The sequence below is a fragment of the Jaculus jaculus genome, chromosome 8 (genome assembly GCF_020740685.1).
Source record: "Jaculus jaculus isolate mJacJac1 chromosome 8, mJacJac1.mat.Y.cur, whole genome shotgun sequence".
Classification (NCBI taxonomy): Eukaryota; Metazoa; Chordata; class Mammalia; order Rodentia; family Dipodidae; genus Jaculus; species Jaculus jaculus.
In genome coordinates, this window is record NC_059109.1 from 100,331,640 (window position 1) to 100,354,349 (window position 22,710).

The 22,710-nt window shown below is 43.6% G+C and overlaps 1 protein-coding gene across 1 annotated transcript in view; it reads left to right on the forward strand.

The window, feature by feature from the left end:
* The first annotated feature begins 622 nt into the window (after positions 1-622).
* Sec23b (SEC23 homolog B, COPII coat complex component) overlaps positions 623-22,710 on the forward strand; it is a 52,836-nt gene continuing 30,748 nt past the window's right edge. Inside the window, exons 1-11 of the mRNA XM_045156712.1 lie at positions 623-971; positions 2,452-2,686; positions 5,783-5,840; positions 10,852-10,938; positions 12,996-13,232; positions 13,356-13,441; positions 14,225-14,369; positions 14,772-14,930; positions 16,148-16,263; positions 21,026-21,149; positions 21,963-22,043. Of these exons, the coding sequence (XP_045012647.1) occupies positions 2,466-2,686; positions 5,783-5,840; positions 10,852-10,938; positions 12,996-13,232; positions 13,356-13,441; positions 14,225-14,369; positions 14,772-14,930; positions 16,148-16,263; positions 21,026-21,149; positions 21,963-22,043 (1,314 nt within the window). The 5' untranslated portion in view covers positions 623-971; positions 2,452-2,465. The remainder of the gene's footprint in view (positions 972-2,451; positions 2,687-5,782; positions 5,841-10,851; positions 10,939-12,995; positions 13,233-13,355; positions 13,442-14,224; positions 14,370-14,771; positions 14,931-16,147; positions 16,264-21,025; positions 21,150-21,962; positions 22,044-22,710) is intronic.

The window sequence follows — 22,710 nt, forward strand, 5'->3', positions numbered from 1 at the left end:
GAAACTAATTTTTCATTTAATAAGTAGGAACTGGAGAATTGAACCTGGGTCCTCAGGCTTCACAGGAAAGCGCCTTAACCGCTAAGTCATCTCTCCAGCCTTAAAACTAACTTCTATTTGTAGGTAGTTAAGATTGAATTAATAAATTGGGCATGCCCTTTGAATGCTTTGCTTCTTCGTTTTATATATACTTCAGACAGCTGTGAACCTCTGGGTAAGATGAACATACTTTTTTTTTGACCACTTGTAATAAAGTGTGAAATTGATGATCAAAGACAGTTGTGGTACTTGAACATAAGAACTTGGTTAGTCTCCTAAAGTGTTTGAATATTACTGCTCCCAAGGCCTCCTTTCCTTGCAGGATGACGGATGGTGCCACTCTCGCCGGAGGCTGCAATGCCAAAGACGTGGGTGGTACAGTCCAGCGGTTCTCGGAACACGGACCGGAGCTGGACGCGGGCTCGCAGGTCCCTCCGCCCCGCCCCTTTCCCGCTCACGTCTTCCCCGGGAACTCGCGTTCCTCCCGCGGGCCAGCAGCTTCCGGGTTCACACGTCACCGCTCCCGCTTCCCGGTAACTAAGGCGATGAAAGGGACTTCCCACCGAGGCAAGCAGACGTCACACCGCGTCGTAGCGGACCCCTGACGAGTGCAGGGTGTGTCTAGAAACCGCCAGGGGCTGAGGTTTTAGAAGGAAAAAAAACCGTAGGGATACTTTTGAGGAAGCCTGTGTCCCATGAACCGTGGTTTCGAAGTGCGGAGACGTACTGATTTGCCCTGTTCCAAAATGGCGGTACGGCTTCTCTGCCTCGCTTCCGTTCATCCGCCGGAGAAACGCTCTCTGATTGGCTAGAGCACGGCGTCGTCGTGAGACACGTAGCGCGCTGACCAATCAGGTGTGAGCTGAGCTGGACTTGGTAGTGCGAGCTTGGGTCCGGCTGTTGTAGCTGTGGGCACGGAAGGCTCTGGCCAGGTGAGTGTCTCCCACCAGGTGAGCGGCTCTGGCCTTGTGAATGGACAGCATAGGCGAAGGAGGGCCGAGGACAGGGGGCAAAAATGCCGGGGCAAGGTGGGTTACTTCTGGGATAAAGCCTTTTCTTAGCCGGCTGGGGATTCCGAGGGAATCGATGCCCCTGATGTCTGCCGAAAGGGACTGGTCGTGAGTTGTGCCGGGTGGCTGAGGACAGGTTTCTCATTCATCAGCACTCAGAATTGTAGGGTACAGACACACCCGAAAGGATCCAGTCCCTGTTTTATGACTGAAACAAGAAGTCAGGTCTTGACCAGGATTCAACTATTCTTAATTTTGTCTGCAGATAGTTACGATGCCCTGAAAAGTTATATACTGGCGGGATAAGGAAGGATCAGATATCTTGTGGGATGTCTGCATTATCTTTCTTGGCCTTTTCATTCGTTCACCAATTAATTCATATTAGCTATTTACCACATAGTCTTACTTCTTGAGAATTTGGTATAAGCCGCCAGATACTCATCTCCTTAGAAAAATACATACGCCTTCTCTCATGCACACACTTGCATAGAGCTTCAGAGGAGTGATGGAGCCTCTATGGATTATATGGACCAGTACCTTTAAGTACACTTTTAAGGGGCTGTAGCCATTTAGTGAAGTGAGCTGAGGTATTTGCTGATTGAAATCTTGAGATTAGAACTTACTTTCAGGTAGGGTCTCATTCTAGCAGTTGAAATTGGCTGCAAATGTGAAGAAGTTGAAGTAGTAGTATTTGGGCACAGAACATATCTCAGTGGTGTAGGTTTTGCCTGAACTTGCACAAGGCATTAGACTTGATCCTCAGCACTGCAAGCAATCAGTCAGTAAGTTGGTCATCTATAAACTGTGCAAAGTTGGATAAACAACTTTGAAGTTTATAGATCATCAAGCCTCCCACCCCTTGACTAAAATTTGAGTGCTAGGGAAGTGGTTCAAGAAAGGAACAGAAGCCGGGTGTAGTGGCACATGCCTTTAATCCCAGCACTTGGAAAGCAGAAGTAAGAGGATTTCCATGAGTTCTAGACCACCCTGAGAGTACATAGTGAATTCCACATCAGCCTGGGCTAGAGTGAGACCCTACCTTGAAAAAAAAGAAAGGAAGGAAGGAAGGAAGGAAGGAAGGAAGGAAGGAAGGGTGTACAAAGATCATGAACATTTTGAGGTCAGAGGAAAGGAAAGGTAGTTACTGTTATATTACAGTGACAGGTTTTTTTCCAGACTGTTTGTGAAATACCATGCTAGAGGACCCTCATTTTAATTGTGTTGTATTTATTTTGAGGCAGGATCTTACTCTAGCTTAGGCTGGCTTCAGACTTGAGATGATCATTCTGCCTCAGCCTTTTGAATGCTGGGATTATAGACATGAACTATTGCATCTGATTTGGGGCCATTGTTTTTGAGGATTAGCTGAGAATTTGTCATATAACAAAAGCTTTCTCTGTAGTTCCCCTTTAGACCATGGCAACATATCTGGAGTTCATTCAGCAGAATGAAGAACGGGATGGTGTGCGTTTCAGTTGGAATGTATGGCCTTCTAGCCGCCTTGAAGCCACGAGAATGGTTGTTCCCCTGGCTTGTCTCCTCACTCCTTTAAAAGAACGTCCAGACCTGCCTCCTGTACAGTATGAACCTGTGCTTTGTAGTAGGCCAACCTGCAAAGCTATTCTCAACCCACTTTGGTAAGAATTCTTTAAAAAAAAAACAAACTTATTTGCAAGCAGAGAGAGAGGAGAGAGAGAGAGAGAGAAAGAGAAAGAGAAAGAAAGAATGGGCATGCCAGGACCTCCAGCCACTGCAAACAAACTCCAGATGCACGAACAACTGTGCATCTGACTTTACATGGGTACTGGGAAATCCAACTAGGGTCATTAGGCTTTGCAGGCAAACATCTTAACCACTGAGCCATCTCCTAAGCCCAAGAATTATTTTTAAAATTAGTAAAAATGAAACCAGGTATGGTGGCACATGCCTTTAGTCCCAGCACCTGGGAGGCTGAAGTAGGAGTATTGCTGTGGGTTTGAGGCCAGCCTGAGACTACATATTACAGGTCAGCCTGGACTTGAGCAAGACCCTACCTCGAACAACAAAATGAAAACAAACAACAAAAAAAATGATGAATACAGTAAATGGTTATCTATATGTGTTTCTTATGAAAGTCACTCTATTTGAGAAACTTTTCAAGTTTGAGAAGTAGATTATGAAATTCTGAAGGAATGAATGCTCATAGAAATCTCCCTGACCTCATACTCCAGCTAAAGTTGGAATTTTAGGGTAATAAAGGTGAAGGTAGAAGGTTTGCAGCTCACTTTTTTTTTTTTTTTTAACTGATAACTCAGTGTACTCTTCTGGCTCAGTGTTTATGGATTTTGAGGAAGGGTCTTACCCTAGCCCAGGCCTACCTGGAATTCACTGTGTAGTCTCAGGGTGGCCTCGAACTCACAGCAATCCTCCTACCTCTGCCTTCTGAGTGCTGGGATCAAAGGGGTGCACCACCACACCCAGCATGGATCTGTTTTTAAAAGTACTTTGCAAAAAAAAAAAAAAAATCACAAACTTTAGACTCTTTTTTAAAAATATATACATATTATTTTTATTTATTTGACAGAGGCAGAGAGAGAGAGTGGGAAAGAGAATGGGCACGCCAGGGTCTCCAGCCATTGGAAACGAATTCCAGATGCATGAGCCACCTTGTACTTCTGGCTTACATGTTCTTGGGGAATTGAACCTGGGTCCTTTGGCTTTGCAGGCAAGCACCTTAACTGTTAAGCCATCCCTCCACCTTCCAGCCCTCTTTTTTTTTTTTTTTTCGAGCTAGGGTCTCACTCTGGTCCAGGCTGACCTGGAATTCACTATGTAGTCTCAGGGTGGCCTTGAACTTATGGTGATGCACCTACCTCTGCCTCCCAAATGCTAGGATTAAAGGCGTGCACCACCATGGCCTGCTCTTCCCCCCCCCCCCCCCCTGAGGTAGAGTTTCACTCTGGCCCAGGCTGACCTGGAATTAACTGTGTAGTCTCAGGGTGGCCTCAAACTCACGGTGATCCTCCTACCTCTGACTCCCAAGTGCTGGGATTAAAGGTGTAAAGGCGTGTGCCACCACACCCGGTGTTTTTTTTTAAACTCCAGATGCATGTGCCACCTTGTGCATCCGGCTTTACGTGGTTCCTGGATAGTCAAACGTGGGTCCTTTGACTCCTCAGGCAAGTGCCTTACTCACTAAGCCATCTCTGCAGCCCAATTCTTTGTTTTTATCTGATATGGTGATAACTGGAAGAAGAAGATGCAAGAAATTTAACTTACATTTTACTGATGTGTATGTTTTTATTTTTAAATTTATTTATTTATTTGAGAGAGAGGGAGACAGAGAAGAAAGAGAAAGAGGCAGGTAGAGAGAATGGGTGCACCAGGGCCTCTAGCCACTGCAAAGGAACTCCAGATGCATGCACCTATTGCGCGCGTGCGCGCGCGCGCGCGCGCACACACACACACACAAACACACGTTCTATTTTTTCCAGAGGTAGGGTCTCACTCTGGCCCAGGCTGACCTGGAATTCACCATGGAGTCTCAAAGTGGCTTTGAACTCATGGTGATCCTCCTACCTCTGCCTACTGAGTGCTGGGATTAAAGGCATGTGCCACCACGCCCAGCTCACAATATTTATTGTTGTTTTTTCGAGGTAGGGTCTCACTCTAGCTCAGGCTGACCTGGAATTCACTCTGTAGTTTCAGTGTGGCCTCGAACTCGCGGTGATCCTCCTACCTCTGCCTCCCGAGTGCTGGGATTAAAGGCGTGTGCCACCACGCCCAGCTGATGTGTATATTTTTTGTACCTAAGATAGTTCCTATACTGGTGCACATACATTTGAAATAATGTTTTTACTAATTATTTTTTTTTGCTAATTAAAAAATATTTATTTATTTGAGAGGGAGAGAGAAAGAGGCAGATAGAGAATGGCCATACCGGGGCCTCTAGCTACTGAAAATGAACTTCAGATGCATGCACCACCTTGTGCATCTGGCTTTATGTAGGCACTGGGGAGTGGAACCCGGGTCCTTTGGCTTTGCAGGTAAGCACCTTAACTACTAAACCGTCTCTCCAGCCCCTTATTAATTTATTTTTGACATGAGAGTGTCTGTGTTGTCAGGCCTGGTCTCAAACTCTTGGGGTCAGGTGATCCTCCTTCCTCAGCTTGAAGTATGTGAAGTGTACGCCACTCCTGGCTGAAAGAACTGTGAGGTGTATGGAGAGAGTCAAAATGTTTTGTTTTGTAGCCCAGGCTGACCTGGAACTCTTTTTGTAGTGCCAGGCTTGACTTGAACTTAAAGTGATCCTTCTACTTCTGCCTCCTGAGCTGTGGGATTAAAGGTGTCAACCATCATTCCCAGCATGTCAAAATTTATTTATATATTTATTTGCGAGAAAGAGAAAGGGAGAGTATGGGCACAGCAGGTCCTCTTACCCCTGCAAACAAACTTCAAATGCATGTACCACCTTGTGCATCTGGCTTTACGTGGGTACTGAGGAATCAAACCAGAGTCCTTAGGCTTTGCAGGAAGCATCTTAACCACTGAGTCATCTCTCCAGCCCTAGTGCAGCTGTTTGAGGGAAATTTTTGGTTACTTAATAACCAATGAAATTTTGCTAACCTTTATTTATTTATACACATGGATAGAAACATGGCTATAAAGTTTATTGAACTTGGAAATTTACATTGAATACTTTCTACCTTAATAATACTAACAGTACTTAATTGTTGTATTTATTTTTCTTGCAGTCAGGTTGATTATCGAGCAAAACTTTGGGCTTGTAATTTCTGTTTCCAAAGAAATCAGGTATGTGACTTTTTTTAAAGGAAATAATTTAATTTATATGTTTAATTTGTTGCATTACTGAGGACAAAACCCCAAGAATTATGAATTTTTTTTTTGTTTTTTTGAGGTAGGGTCTCACTCTAGTCCAGGCTGACCTGGAATTCACTATGGAGTCTCAGGGTGACCTCGAGCCCACAGCGATCCTCCTACCTCTGCCTCCTGAGTGCTGGGATTAAAGGCGTGCGCCACCACGCCTGGCAAATTTGAATCCCTCCCCCCCCCCCCCGCCCCCCCAAGGTAGGGTCTCGCTGTAGCCTAGGCTGACCTGGAATTCAGCTTGTAGTGTTAGGGTGATCTCTAATTGAAAGTGATCCTTGGGCTGGAGAGATGGCTTAGCGGTTAAGCGCTTGCCTGTGAAGCCTAAGGACCCCGGTTCGAGGCTCGGTTCCCCAGGTCCCACGTTAGCCAGATGCACAAGGGGGCGCACGCGCCTGGAGTTTGTTTGCAGTGGCTGGAAGCCCTGGCGCGCCCATTCTCTCTCTCTTCCTCTATCTGTCTTTCTCTCTGTGTCTGTCGCTCTCAAATAAATAAATAAATATAATTAAAAAAAAAGAAAGTGATCCTCCTCCTTCTATCTTTCAAGTACTGGGATTAAAGGCATGCACCACCACGCCTGGTTGGCAAATTTGAATTTCTCTATTGGCAAGTTAGCAGTTTTTGCTGCTCTCAGATGATAGCTTTAGGCACAAAATTGGAAGCTGAATGTTTATGATTTTTATGTTGAGGCATTTCATTATTTGTACTAGTTATTTGCTGTGAAGGGGCAGAGACTTAGAATTCTGTCATTGAGAGTTTTTTATAGGAGGTGAATCTGTTTCCTTAAGAAAATAGATCTAGGGCTGGAGAGATGGCTTAGCAGTTAAGGCGTATGCCTGTGAAGCCTAAGGACCCAGGTTTGGTTCTCTAGGTCCCATGTAAGCCAGATGCACATGGTGCCACATGTATCTGGAGTGCATTTGCAGTGGCTAGAGGCCCTGTCATGCCCATTCGTACTCACTCTCTCCCTCTCCCTGTCTCAGATAAATAAAAATAAATCTCAAAGTCCAAAAGTTTTTAAAAAAGAAAAATTATTGTTTATATTTCATTGACTTTAGTAGATTCAAGTTGGAGATACATGTCCATGAGTTTGAGGCCACCCGAGACTACATAGTGAATTCCAGGTTAGCCTGAGGTAGAGTGAGACCCTACCTGAGAAAACCAAAAAAAAAAGTAACTGTATCTAGGCTGCAAATGTTCTAAAACTGGATTGTGGTTGTTATTGCATAATCTATTTACTAAAAATCACTGAATGGTACACTTAAAATGGCTAATGCTTATCATATATTAACTACACCAGAGAACATCAACAACAGAGTATGTACTGTTCTAACAGTGCTTAAACTATTAATAACACACATTTATTTATGTATTTGAGCATAATTATATATTTTTTATTTTTTGAGGTAGCATCTTGCTTTAGCTCATGCTGACCTGAAATTCACTATGTAGTCTCAGGATGACCTCGAACTCACAGTGATCCTTCTGCCTTAGCCTCCAAAGTGCTGGGATTAAAGGCTTGTACCACCATGCCCAGCAATTATGATTAATTTTGTTCTCAGGCATAGCATACTTAGTCTAGGGATGTAGAGAATAGTAAACAATATTACAGTTGGTGGCTGACTATAGATTCAGAAACTATAAGCAGATTCTATTCAAAACTTACCTGTAGCTCACTGGTGGAGCAAATGCTTTTCATATAGAACCCTAGATTCAGTCCCCAGCATAGCCAAAAAGAGATTGACTTGTATGAAATCTTTATAAGTGTATCTAAATCTCAAAACCATTCTAATAACTCTGATATTTAGAATTGATGTTTGTGTTTATTAGTATTTATCAAAATCTAAGGCAGGAGTTGTTAATAAAAAAGTTTTAAAAACATCAGAGATGGGGCTGGAGGGATGGCTTAGCAGTTAAGGTGTTTGCCTGCAAAGTCAAAGGATCCCGGTTTGATTCTCCAGGATCCAATTAAGCCAGATGCACAAGAGGGAGCATGCATCTGGAGTTCATTTGTAGTGGCTGGGGAGGTCCTGATGCATCCATTCTCCCTCTCTTCCTCTCTCTTTCGCTACCTCTTTCTCTCTCTCAAATAAGTAAGTAAAAAAACAATTTTTTAATTAAAAAATTTAAAAAATAATTCAAAGGCAAGGTTTCCTGTTGGTCAAAAGCCAGGACTGTTATATGCAGATGCTTTGGTCTTGACTCTCAGACCTGCCCATTATTTCCTGTGTAACTGGACAAATCACTTGACTCCTTGTGTGTCAGTTTTCTCATCATTAAAGTTAGGATGGCAGTACTACACCTACTGTATGGGATGGTTGTGGGAATTAAACTTGGAGTGATCATCTGCTTGACTAGAAGACATGCACATCAAGTTTTTTTTTTCTTTAAGCAGAGAAGCACAGAGACAGAGAAAGAATGGGCACTAGGGCCTCTAGCCAATGCAGACGCACTTCAGATGGATGTGCCACTTTGAGCATTTGGCTTTACATGGGTATTGGGAATTGAATCTGGGTTGTTAGGTTTTGCAGGCAAGTTTCTTAACTGCTGAGCCATCTCTCCAGCCCACACATAAACTTTTAATTTCACTATAAAGCTAAAGCTTGTTCAGCTTGAAAATGAGTCCACAGACTGAATTTACCACAAAGGAAAATGCCTGTGCCATTATGTTTACTGTGAAAAGTAGGTCTCCAAGTCATATATCTGGAGTGATGACAACTGCGTACATAGAGTCTGAAAGGAAGTAAGCCATGGTGTTGATGGTGGCTGCCTCTAAGTTAGGAACATGAGGGTTTTTTTTTGTTTGTTTGTTTGTTTTTTTCGAGGTAGGGTCTCACTCTGGTCCAGGCTGACCTGGAATTCACTATGTAGTCTCAAGGTGGCCTTGAACTCACAGCGACCCTCCTACCTCTGCCTCCCGAGTGCTGGGATTAAAGGCGTGCGCCACCACGCCCGGCTTAACTTGAGGGTTTTTTTTTCCCTACTGTTTTCTTACATTTTCCTGAACTTGTAAAGCTTTCTACCCTAAACAGTTACTATTTTATTGATAACAGCCAAAATACTAAGATTAAATACAGGCTTTGTCATCCATATATGCTATTGGTGGTCTTTTGTTGGTTTTTGGAGCTGAGATTTAGGGTCTTTTGCCTGCTGGGCAAACACTACTACTGAGCTACATCCTTAGCTCTGTATGGATTTCTTTTTAAGTTTTTTTTGAGATAGTATCTCACTCTAGCCCTGGCAGACCTGGAATTTACTATGTAGTTTCTGGCTGGCCTTGAACTCTTGATGATCCTCCTACCTCTGCCTCCCAAGTGTGGGGATTAAAGGCAAGTGCCACCACGCCCAGCTTCTGTATGGATTCTTTTCTTTTCTTCTCTTTTCTTTTTTATTTATTTATTTGAGAGCTACAGGCGGAGAGAGAAAGAGGGGGAGAGAGAGAAAGAGAATGGGCACACCAGGGCCTCCAGCCACTGCAAATGAACTCCAGATGCATGCGCCACCTTGTGCATCTGGCTTATGTGGGTACTGGGGAATCGAGCCTTGAATCGGGGTCCTTAGGCTTCACAGGCAAGGGCTTAACTGCTAAGCCATCTCTCCAGCCCATGTATGGATTCTTGATGAGACAGGGTAAAGTCTCAGTATTTCATTGATAGGGCCTAACTTAAGAAATGTTTGTAATAAGCTGGGGCATGGTGGTGCATACCTTTAGTTCCAGCACTTGGAGGTCCAAAAATTGCCGTAAGTTGAAGACCAGCCTGGGGCTAGAGAATGAGTTTCAGGTCAGCCTAGGCTAGAATGAGACCCTACCTTGGGGGGGGGGGGAGAAAAAAAGAAATGTAATAGTTTTTTTTTTTTTTTTTGAGGTAGCACAGGCTGATCTGGAATTCACTATGTGGTCTCAGGGTGGCCTTGAACTCATGGTTATCCTCCTACCTTTGCCTCCTGAGTGCTGGGATTAAAGGCATGCATCACCATACCCAATGTAATCGTGTATTTTTAAATTTTTATTTATTATTATTTATTTATTTATTTGACAGAGAAAGAGGGAGAGAGAGAGAATGGGTATACCAGGGCTACCAGCATCTGCAAACAAACTCCACATGCGTGCACCTCCTTGTGCATCTGCCTAATGTGGGTCCTGGGAATTGAACCTGGGTCCTTTGGCTTTGCAGGCAAACGCCTTAACTGCTAAGCCATCCCTCTAGCCCTTAAAGTTTTATTTTTATTTAGTTTTTGAGAGAGAGAGAGAGAGATGGGGGGGGGGAGGGAGGGAGGGAAAAGAGATAGAGAGAGAATGGGTGCACCAGGGCTGCAAACAAACTCCAGATGCATGTACCACCTTGTGCATCTGGCTCATGTGGTTCCTGGGGAATCAAACCTGGGTCCTTTGGCTTTGCAGGCAAGTGCCTTAACCACTGAGTCATCTCTCCAGGCCTATAGTATGTTTTTAAAATGTAAAGTTTGGCTGTATGGGTCAGTGAAAAGCTTCTCTAAACAGCTAGTCTGCTTAAAGTTATAAAGTCATATAAATATGAGAGCTAGAAGTTTAAAATGCTGCTATTTATGTTTTAGGGGACATGCTTTGTATTTTGTGCTTTCAGTATTGACATGATCAACTCTTTTTTTTTTTGTCTATTTATTTGAAAGCAACAGACAGAGAAAGAGGGAGAGAGAGAGAGTGGGAGAAAATGGGCGCACCAGGGCTTCCAGCCACTGCAAATGAACTCCAAACACATGCGCCCCCTTGTGCATCTGGCTAACGTGGGTCCTTGGGAATCAAGCCTTGAACTGGGGTCCTTAGGCTTCACAGGCAAGCGCTTAACCACTAAGCCATCTCTCCAGCCCCGTGATCAACTCTTTATAAATGGAAAAGAAAAAGTGTAGCATAAACATCTTTCAGCCCTAACTCACCATTGCTTTGCTCTCTTCTCAGTTCCCTCCTGCATACTCAGGCATATCTGAGGTGAATCAGCCTGCTGAGTTGATGCCCCAGTTTTCTACAATTGAGTACATGATACAGGTAACATTGTTTGTATTTAATGAGCAGTATTAGGATTGAGTTTATTTATTTATTTATTTTTTGGTTTTTCAAGGTAGGGTCTCACTCTGGCCCAGGCTGACCTGGAATTCACTATGTAGTCTTAGGGTAGCCTCAAATTCATGGTGATCCTCCTACCTCTGCCTCCTGAGTACAAGGATTAAAGGCATGTGCCACCTTGCTCGGCTTTCTCCAGCACTTTTTAAAGTATTTTTATTTACTTATTCCTAAGCAAAGAGAGAGAGAGAGAGAATGGGCACTCCAAAGCCTCCAACCATTGCAAATGAATTCCAGATGCATGTGCCACTTTGTGCATCTGGCTTTATGTGGGTACTAGGGAATCAAACCCTGGTTGTTGGCTTTGCAGGCAAGCACTTTAACCACTGAACCATCTCTCCAGCCCTTGGTGGGTATTTTATTTGTCTGTAGCAGAATGGCTTCTCTTTCTTCTCCCTCTGTGTTCTTTGGACCTCCCTGAGCATCCTGAGACCCAGGTACCTCGCCCACTCTGGTCTTGGTTCTCCCCATACTGAACATGATGACTTCAGCTCACAGGACCTAGTAAAAGAAACTTAAGTGTAACATCAGAGGGTGGGAGGAGTAAAAGAGGTGGAGGCCAGCCTGAGCTAGAAAGCTGCCCTTCCTCCCCTATCATTTTTACCCTTGATCTATTTTTTCAACATCCCATATCTCATCTACTAGGCTATCCATTGGATCAATTTTCAAAATGTTCCCAGGCTTCACTCGCTGCTCTTTGCCTAATCCTAACCATCCTGGGCATCCATCTCCTCTCATATGGACTTTGGCAGTTTCCCAACTGTTCTCTCTGATTTTATCATTACTAGTTTGTGTTTTATTCTTAACCAGGCTGCCAGTATAAGTCTTCTCAAACATATTATTTCTCCATTCAGAAACCTACTGTGATGAAATTGGATTCCCTGTTCACCCAAAGCAAAAGACAGTCTTCCAGGTCCCAAGTATTAGCACTCCTTAGTGCATGTGTTCACCCCATGGGTCTTCTTGACTGATCAGGTGTGTTCACCCCATGGGTCTTCTTGACTGATCAGGTGTGCTGGGAGCATGTCTACCTAAGAGCCTTTTCTCTAGCTTTTGCCCCGGGCTGGATCTCTCTCTCTTCTCTGTTTGCTCTCTCTCCCCGTCAGGGCTGCTACTGAACTTTTACAGTCTTACTCAGGTTGCCCTGTTCTCTCTTTGACACTTACCTGCCCCTACTCCCACTTAAGCAGTTGCTGCTCCCTAACCTTTCCACCCCAGAAACTTTTTTTGTTTGTTTGTTTGTTTTTCAAGGTCGGGTCTCAATTTAGCCCAGGCTGACCTGGAATTCACTGGGTAATCTCAGGGTGACGTTGAACTCATGGCAGTCCTCTTACTTCTGCCTTCCAAGTGCTGGGATTAAAGGCATGTGCCACCACGCCCGGCTGGTGGATACAGGTTTTTTTTTTTTTAATTTTTTAATTTTTATTAACATTTTCCATGATTATAAAAAAGTATCCCGGGGCTGGAGAGATGGCTTAGCGGTTAAGCGCTTGCCTGTGAAGCCTAAGGACCCTGGTTGAAGGCTCGATTCCCCAGGTCCCACATTAGCCAGATGCACAAGGGGGGGCACGCGTCTGGAGTTCGTTTGCAGTGGCTGGAAGCCCTGGCGTGCCCATTCTCTCTCTCTCCCTCTATCTGTCTTTCTCTCTCTATCTGTCACTCTCAAATAAATAAATAAAAAATGAACAAAAAATATTAAAAAAAAAAATCCCATGGTAATTCCCTCCCTCCCCCCCGACATTTTCCCCTTTGAGATTCCATTCTCTATCATATTACCTCCTCATCTCAATCATTGAGTTTTTATGTTTAGTGGTTTTTAATGAAATCCGGGTCATTTAATGAGGTAAATAGAAGCTTGTGTAGATGTCCTTGTCCCCCAGGAGTAAGTGCAGATGAAGATTTGCTGATTTCATATAATTTACTTTATTATTGCTATTTGTGCTTATTGGTATAATCATTATGCTCTTTTTCTTGGCCTCAAGAGAGGTGCTAGGTCCCCTCTGATCTTCCTCTATGTGGTTGACACATGCCTGGAGGAAGATGACCTTCAAGCACTCAAAGAGTCCCTGCAGATGTCCCTGAGTCTCCTGCCTCCAGATGCTCTGGTTGGTCTTATCACCTTTGGGAGGATGGTGCAGGTTCATGAGCTAAGCTGTGAAGGAATCTCCAAAAGTTACGTTTTCCGTGGGACCAAGGATTTAACTGCCAAGCAAATACAGGTTTGTGCTTCTTGTGCAGAACCAGGAACAAGGGTATTTCTTTCAAATTCATCATTTACCTTTAATGTTAATAGGAAATGAATCTTTTTGGTTTTGTCTTTATTTATTTATTTTTTTTTAAAGGATATGCTAGGCCTGACCAAACCAGCTATGCCTATGCAGCAAGCAAGACCTGCTCAACCTCAGGAGCACCCTTTTGTTTCCAGCAGGTGAGATACCACTGTATACTATTGTATGTGGGACTGCCCATAGCAGTAAGAGAAAAGCAGTGTTAAAACTTGTAGTTCTTTGTTACTAAAGGGAAAAAAAAAAATTAAAGGTAAGACCGATTAATAGCTGGTATTTTATCAGAAAGGTTTTTGGACTACTCATTATTCCTCTCTGTATGTCAAACTGAAAAGACTAAAACTTCTTGAATGCTCTCAGACTAACCCATGAGCAGGTCCTCACTTCATTTGGCCCATTGAATTCCTATGACTGCCCCAGGCCATGTTAATAGCCAACAAACTCAACAAAATAAGTTGTGCATTATGCTGGGGAAAACCTTACCCTGGAAACTGTAATATTTTTCTCTCTGTTGATTCAAATATTCAATGGACATACACCTTGAACCTTTGGTGAGGTATGGTGACTATTGTCCCTATAAATGAACTTTATAGAAACTTGATTCCCAGCAGGCACATCCATAGGATTTCTTTACTACTTAAAATTTAATTAAACTGATTTTTTAAAAATTTTCAAATTGACTTTTCCCATGATATATCATTAAATCTCTTTAAATTACTGAATGCTGGGTTTTATGTTATAGTTTTGCTATATTTATATATTCTATGTGATACCTGCTTTGAGTTATTTTGTATTTATAAGTTAAATGTACATTTTTTTTTTCTTTAAGTAATTACTCTAAAGAGCAGTTAACTGTATTACCTAGGATCGGATATCAAGATACTTTAGTAAAACAACTGTTGATGTGCCCATTCCAAACTATACAGATTTCTGCAGCCCATTCACAAAATTGACATGAACCTCACTGACCTTCTTGGCGAGCTGCAGAGGGACCCATGGCCAGTGACTCAGGGGAAGAGGCCTTTGCGATCCACTGGTGTTGCTTTGTCCATTGCTGTTGGCTTGTTGGAGGTAATTCAGCACTTAAAGTGACCCCTCAAACCATACAGACTTGCTCTGGGAGGTTATACCTTCTGGCTTTATTTGAAGATCACCCCACGGTCCGTTCATGTATCGTGGAGCACTTCAGTCTTTATTACTCACATTGGGGAAGCCCTGCAAAGTTTTGAAAATACGAAGAGTTTCATGAAAAGTAAGAGTGGGAGGAGTTGACACTAAAGTGGAAGTGCCCAAAGCCGTCTGGTGTCTGGTCGGGAGGAAACCAGTGCTGCTCTCCTTCAGCATCACCTGTATCACTGCAGATGATGAGCGGGTGGAGCAGAGCTCGGAATGCAAATAGAGCTCGGGGTTGGAATGCTTCTATGTAGAAATGGGTGGAGCTATAGACTTCTGTAATGCTATTTACTATTTTAGGGTACTTTTCCAAACACGGGAGCCAGGATCATGCTGTTCACTGGAGGTCCCCCAACTCAAGGGCCTGGCATGGTGGTTGGAGATGAATTGAAGGTTCCAATTCGTTCCTGGCATGATATTGAGAAAGATAATGCACGATTCATGAAAAAGGCCACCAAGGTAGGTACTCCTGGGTGTGAGCTATTACTCTGGTAACCCAGTGCCAAGTGTGGGCTGCTCTGGAATGACAGCTACTGCTAGGGCCATATGACATGGTCAGCAGAATGTTCCTCTGTTGATAGTCCTTCAGATCTTGCTGCTATGAACTTATTGTCCCATCTTCTGGCCTTAGTTAGAGTGGATGGCTTTAAAATATTTAAAGTACTTACAGTGGGGCTGGGGATATGGCTAAGTGGTTAAAGGTGCGAGCTTGCAAAGTCCGATAGCTAGGTTTCAGTTTCTTAGTGTCCACATAAAGCCAGTACATGCACCTGAAGTCCGTTATAGTGGAAGGCTCTGGCATGCTCATACTCACTCCCACGCTCTTTCTCACCTCTCTCAAAACATAAAAAATAAGTAGATAAAGTGCTCAAAGTGGTTGAGTCTAAAAGCTATATAATTTTAAACAATATCTTATTTATTTGAGAGAGATGGAGAAAGGCAGATACAGAGAATGGGCACACCAGGGCCTCTTAGTCATTGCAAACTTCACGTGCATGTGCCACTTTGTGTGTCTGTGAAATTTACTTGGGTACTGGGGACTCGAACCTGGTCCATAGGCTTTGTAGGCAAGTGCCTTAACTGCTGAATCATCTCCCAGCCCTAAAAGCTATATTTTAATCCTATTTGCATGTTTATAGAAAATGACCTCCACGTTGGGCTGGAGGAATGGCTTAGCGGTTAAAAGCATTTGCCTGCAAACCCGAAGGACCTAGGTTTGATTCCCTAGGACCCACGTCAGCCATATGCACAAGGGGGAGCACACGTCTGGAATTCTTTTGCAATGGCTGGAGGCCCTGGCACGTCCATTCTCTCTCTTTGTCTTCAAATAAATAAAATATTTAAAAAAGAAAATGGCCGGCATGGTGGCACACACCTTTAATCCCAGCACTTGTGGGAGGCGGAGGTAGGAGGATCACTGTGAGTTCAAGGCTACCCTGAGACTACATAGTGAATTCCAGGTAAGCCTCCTGGACTAGAGTGAAACCCTATCTTGAAAAAACAATAATAATAATAACAATAATAACAATAATAATAATAATAAAATAATGATAATAATGAAATAAAAAGAAAATGACCTCCATGTACCTATATTTGATTATACCCTTTGGTGTATTAAGGCATGCTTTGGGACTCAAGCTTCTGTTTCCTAAAAGTAATTTTTTCTTTATTCACAGCACTATGAGATGCTTGCTAATCGAACTGCCACGAATGGTCACTGCATTGACATTTATGCTTGTGCCCTTGATCAAACTGGACTGTTAGAGATGAAGTGTTGTCCAAATCTTACTGGGTATGTTGATAGTTACTACCTGAGAAAAGTGACTGTGAATTTAATGGGAGAAATGAATAATGGAACCCTAGAAAGGGGTGAGGGCAACTGTTATAAACTCTGAATTACTGGGAAAAAACACCCAACCAAAAGTAGCTGATGGGAGGAAAGTGTTTGTTTTGGCTTATAGTCTCAAGGAGAAGCTTCATGATGGCAGGGGATAGCATGGCACGGACAGAGACTGGGCATCACCTCTGCCACAGCAAGTGGAAAATAACAGCAGGAGAATGAGCCAAACTCTGGCAAAGGGAGCTGGCTACAGTTTGCCAAAGCCCACCCATAGCAACATACCACCTCTGACAGGGCTCCCTCTCCCAAATTACCAGCAGCCAGGGACCAAGCATTCAGAACACATGCGTTTATTGGCGGGGTGTGTGTGGGGGGGATCTGATTGAAACCACCACAGCAACTTAAGAGCTTTCAGGTTGCTCTGAGTTTTAGGTTCAGTGGCTGGAGGGGAGAAGTTGGGCTCCTGAGAGGAAGAAGCAAAAATCACCCAAGAAATCCCAAGGGTGACTTAAGAGTAACTTTATTTCTTCTTGAGAGTTGTTGAAGTAAGTGCAGACCAGGCCTGTCGGGCAAGCATGGCATGTCAGCCTTCAGCAGTACACTTGTCATAAGTGGGTAGATACCATCTAAGTGTCAGAACAGTTAGAAGACACCCGACCTGGCCAAGGGACTATATTCTGTGCTAAGGTCAGTGCACTGTCAGCCTACAGGGCACACTGGCTTAGAGGCCAAGTCGGTCTTCTACTCACAAGTGGAATGTCCATCAGGGTTTCTCAGCATGCAGTGATTTCTGGACCAGAACCTTGGGGTGGGGGGGCTCTTAGGAACTGAGTAGCAATGTTTCTCTGACTCTCCTCAAACTTCTCAAGTCAGAAACTTTGGCTACACATGAAAGTATATGAACCACTGACGTCAAGCACTGAATCTGAAATGAGGTCACATATTCAAAACACCTGGGGAACTTTAAAAACTACTCCTGCAAGAAACTAACTTAGGGCTGGAGAAATGGCTTAGCAGTTAAAGGCGCTTGCCTGCAAAGCCAGGGGACTCAGGTTCAATTTCCTGAGGCCCATGTAAGTCAGATGCACAAGGGAGCACATGCATCTGGAGTTTGTTTGCAGCGGCTAGAGGCCCTGGCACACCCATTTTCTCACCTTTCCTCCCTCCCTGGCTTTGTTTTTGGCCCTCTCTCTCTCAAGTAAATAAATGAAAGTAAAAATATTTAACTCTCAAGCCGGGCGTGGTGGCGCACACCTTTAATCCCAGCACTCGGGAGGCAGAGGTAGGAGGATCACTGAGTTCGAGACCACCCTGAGAATGCAGAGTGAATTCCAGGTCAGCCTGAGCTAGAGTGAGACCCAACCTTGAAAAACAAAACAAAACAAAAATTTAACTAACTATCTGCCTCTCTCAAATAAATAAAATTAAATTAGATTTTTTTTTTTTTTTTTTGGTTTTTCGAGGTAGGGTCTCACTCTGGCTCAGGCTGACCTGGAATTCACTATGTAGTCTCAGGGTGGCCTTGAACTCTCGGAGATTCTCCTACCTCTGCCTCCCGAGTGCTGGGATTAAAGGTGTGCGCCACCACACCCAGCTAAATTAGAAATTTTTTAAAAGAGGGCTGGAGAAATAGCTTAGCGGCTAAGGTACTTGTCTGAAAAGCCTAAGGACCCAGGTTCAATTTCCCAGGACCCTGACATAAGCCAGATGCACAGGTGGTACATGTGTTTGGAATTTGTTTGCAGTGGCTGGAGGCCCTGGCATGCCCATTCTGTCCCTATTTGTCTGCCTCTCTTTTTCTCTCTCAAATAAATAAATTACAATTAGAAAAAAGAACATAATTTAAAATACATTCCTTCTTCATGCTCACAATACAGGTCGTTACTATGATCTTAAGCATGGGGGAGTTTCACCCTTCTCGTTACCAGCCAGTGAGCAGTCAGCCATGCTGCAGTCTACACCAGCTGGGCATCTCCAGTTCAACTCAGATTTCCCAGGTCCCCAAGACTGCACCTGCCCACTGTAAATGCCAATCAAAAGTCCCAGGTTGTTTTGGCTTCTTACTGATGGGCTATAAATTGGGATTTCCACTCCTCTCTCTCTTGTCTGTTAACTTTCTCAAGCCATTTGTAGAACCCATTCAAACACATTGTAAATTGGATCGTAGAATGGTTGCAGATGGAGAGAGGGAGGGGAGAAGAAGACCTATGAGCATAGGGGCACAGCACTTCCATAATTCCAGGCACACCAGTTTCCAGGAACCTCCTTATATGTGGACTGTGTAGAAACTCTGAACCCTGTTCTTTGGTTTGTAGTGGTGATAGTAGCAAAAGCATGGCTGACACCTGGGTAAGAAAAGTGTGGTCAAGCTGGGCGTGGTTGTGCACACCTTCAATCCCAGCCCTCGGGAGGCAGAGGTAGGAGAATCGCCATGAGTTCAAGGCTACCCTAAAACTACATAGTGAGTTTCAGGTCACACTGAGCTAGAGTGAGACCCTACCTTGAAAGAAAATAAAGTGTGGTCTAATACTAATAGAGAAACTGTTGAGATATTATATACCTGTATTATTCTTTGCTGCTTTTGTATTCCTTGCTCCTGGATATGGGTCAGGATCCCTTCTGAAAGAGTTCTATTGACCTACTTAAAAAAATTATTTATTTATTTGAGAGAGTGAGAGAGGAAAAGAAGCAGGGAGAGAGAGAATGGGTGCACCAGGGCCTCCAGCCACTGCAAATGAACTCCAGACACATGTGTCACCTTGTGCATCTGGCTTAGGTGGGTCCCAGGAAATTGAATCTGGGTCCTTTGACTTTGCAGGCAAGCATCTTAACCACTAAGCTATATCTCTAGCCCATCCTTTTTCTTTTTAATTTTTTTTTATACTTTGGTTTTTCAACATTGGGTCTCACTGTAGCCCAGGCTGACCTGGAATTCACTATGTAGCCTTAGGGTGGCCTTGAACTCACAGAGATCCTACCTTTGCCTCCCAAATGCTGGGATCAAAGGCGTGCGCCAACGTGCCCAGTTTGACTCTTTTCTTTGTTAACTGTTTATATAAGATAGTTACAGATTCATAGAAATTGCAGATGTGACAGGAGTACAGAGATCACTCTGCACTTTTCTACCTTTTCCTAGGGGCAGCCCCTTAGAAATGTAGGGCAGTGTCAACATCACGAGATAGAATTTGGCTCAGTACAGTTAAGTATATCACAGATTTGACTTGGGTTTCCCTTGTACTTTTTTTGTTGTTGTTGTTGAGGTAAGTTTTCACTGTAGCCCAGGTTGACCTGGAATTCTGTAGTTCCAGGCTGGCCTTGAACTCACAGTAATCTTCCTTCCTCTGCCTTGCAAGTGCTAAGATTATAAGGCATCAGCTGCTACTCCTGGCACTTAAAAAAAAAAAAAAAAAAACTTTATTAATTAATTTGAGACAGAGAGAGAGAGAGAGAGAGAGAAAGAGGCAGGTAGAGAATGGGCACACCAGGGCTTCTAGCCACTGCAAACAAACTCCAGGTGCATTTGCCACCTTGTGTATCTGGCTTACGTGGATCCTGGGGAATTGAACTTGGGTCCTTAGGCTTTACAGACAAGCTCCTTAACCACTAAGCAATCTCTCCTAACCCCTTCTCTCCTTTTTTTTTTTTTTTGAGGTAAGGTCTCACCTAGCTCAGGCTGACCTGGAATTCACTATGTAGTCTCTGGATGGCCTCAAACTCTCTGTGATCCTCCTACCTCTCCCACGCCTGGCTCTGCCCCCCGCCTTTTAAAATTTTTTTTTTTTTTTTATTATTTATTTGAGAAAGAGGCAGAGAGAGAAGGCGAGAATGGGCACACAGGGCCTCTAGCTGCCACAAACAAATCCCAGATGCATGTGTCACCTTATGCTTCTGGCTTCCGTGGGTCCTGGGAAATTTAACCTTGGTTCTTTTTGTAGGCAAGTGCCTTAATAGGTAAGTCATCTCTCCAGCACTCCTCACCCCCCACTTTTTAAAAATTTTAACTTTTTTTTTTTTTTTTTGGTTTTTCGAGGTAGGGTCTCATTCTAGCTCAGGCTGACCTGGAATTCACTATGTAGTTTCAGGGTGCCATTGAACTCACGGTGATCCTCCTACCTCTGCTTCCTGAATGCTGGAATTAAAGACATGTGCCACCACACCCAGCTTATTTTATTTTTTGAGACAGTGTCTTGCAGTGTGCCTAGAGCTGACCAATTTGGCTAGAGTAGCCAAAGGCCTCAAACTCACAGGGAACCTCCTACCTCTGCCTTTTGAGTGCTGGGATTTAAGGTGTGTGCCACCACACCAGCAGAACACTTCCTTGTTTAATGATTTAAAAATAGTGTCTTTTGGTTTTTTTTATTAAAAAATAGTTATTTATTAGAGAGAGAGAGAGAGAGAGAGAATGGGCATACTGGGACCTCTTAGCCACTGCAAACGAACTCCAGACTCATGTACCACAATGTGCATCTGGCTTACGTGGGACCTGGGGAATTGAACCAGGGTCCTTAGGCTTCACAGGCATACGCCTTAACCATTAAGCCATCTCTGCAGCCTCAAATGCAAATTGAACTCGACATTTTTCACCTAAGTTGGTCAGTCGCACCTGTGTGGACTTGGATTCCATCTGTCTTTAAATTACTGGTTGTGAGTTCTAGGAAACAACTAAATGGCTTGCAGCCCTCCTAAATGTTCACTTTCTTCTTTTCTCACCTAGAGGGCACATGGTGATGGGAGATTCTTTCAATACTTCTCTCTTCAAGCAGACATTCCAAAGAATTTTTAGTAAAGATTTTAATGGAGATTTCAGAATGGCATTTGGTGCTACTTTGGATGTAAAGGTGAGATTGACTTTTAAAATATTACTGGGATTGTGTTGTTGCTTGTTCAGTTCAGACTTCTGGTGGACAAAACTTTGATGACCAATTAAAAGGATCCCAGCAAAATACATATCACAAAGTATACTTTTCATCTTCTTGCTTTTAGTATTCTAAAATATATTTTTTTAATTTATTTTATTTATTTGAGAGAGAAGCAGAAAGAGAGAGAGAGAGAGAGAGAGAGAGAGAGAGAGAGAAAGAGGGAGGGAGAGAATGGCCATGCCAGGGCCTCCAGCCACTGCAAATGAACTCCAAATGCATGTACCACATTGTGCATCTGGCTTATGTGGGCCCTTAGGAATCAAACTGGGATCCTTTGGCTTTGCAGGCAAGTACCTTAACCACTAAGCCATCTCTCCAGCTTTTGGATGTATTTTTAAAAAATATTTTATTATTTATTTATTCATTTATTTATTTGAGAAGGAGGGAGGGAGAGAGAGAGAGAATGGGAGCATCAGGGCCTCCAGCCACTGAAAACGAATTCCAGACACGTGTGTCCCCTTGTGCATCTGGCTAACGTGGGACCTGGGGAATTGAACCTGGGTCCTTTGGCTTTGCAGGCAAATGCTTTTGCCACTAAGTCATTGGATGTAGTTTTTTAAAGGTGAATTTTATTAGTTTTAATCAGTTCCTAGTGTCCCTGGAAAAGGTTTTTGGGGAGCAGTTGGATGGTGTGAGTTTCTCTGTAGGAGTTTTCCTCAAAGCTCTCATTGTGGCCATGATGACTGTGGGGTGGAACTCAGTAATTTTTAACTTTTGTGTAATTTATTTTAGACTTCTCGGGAACTGAAGATTGCAGGAGCTATTGGTCCTTGCGTATCTCTGAATGTGAAAGGGCCGTGTGTGTCAGAAAACGTAAGGAACACTCCTCATCACCCTCATCTGTCCTGGTAGTAATCCACCACAGGAGTCATTGTGTTACTTGTGTAGTGTGTCTGTATGAGAGAAGGGCTAATCCTCATTGGTGACCACAACCTTAAGAGATGGTATCTTCTATCCTTCTGCCCATTAGTATCTCTGAAGGATCAAAGGACACTTAGAACAAAAGAGATTAATTGTCTGGCTCTGGGTTGTAGATGACATACATCAGATATCAGGTCCCTCTGACTCTATAACCTTTGTGTGGGTGCTGACTACTGATATCCACAAGGCATTTCTTGCACACAAGACAGACCTTCAATGGGATGCTTCAGGAATGAACCTGTCTGTGTGCTTGATTGGTGCCTTAGAGTTGAAATCCTTGGCTCACTCAGCTGGTAACAAGCTCAATATGAAAGACTACCTTGAATTGGTCAGCAAGTGGATAATGCAGATATATATAACTTTGAGTATATGTGAGTGAACACAGTTCAATCATTGCTTGGAATGAGTAGCTTTCCTGATGGCTTAGATCCTCTGAATATGCGTTAGCTGCCAACAGGCTCACCATTTGGTCCAGTGAGGCCTGTCCTGGGTGGTCCTGGGTTATGGTTCACAGTCATCCTTCCTTCACTGTCACCCTCAATAGGAGTTGGATTACGGA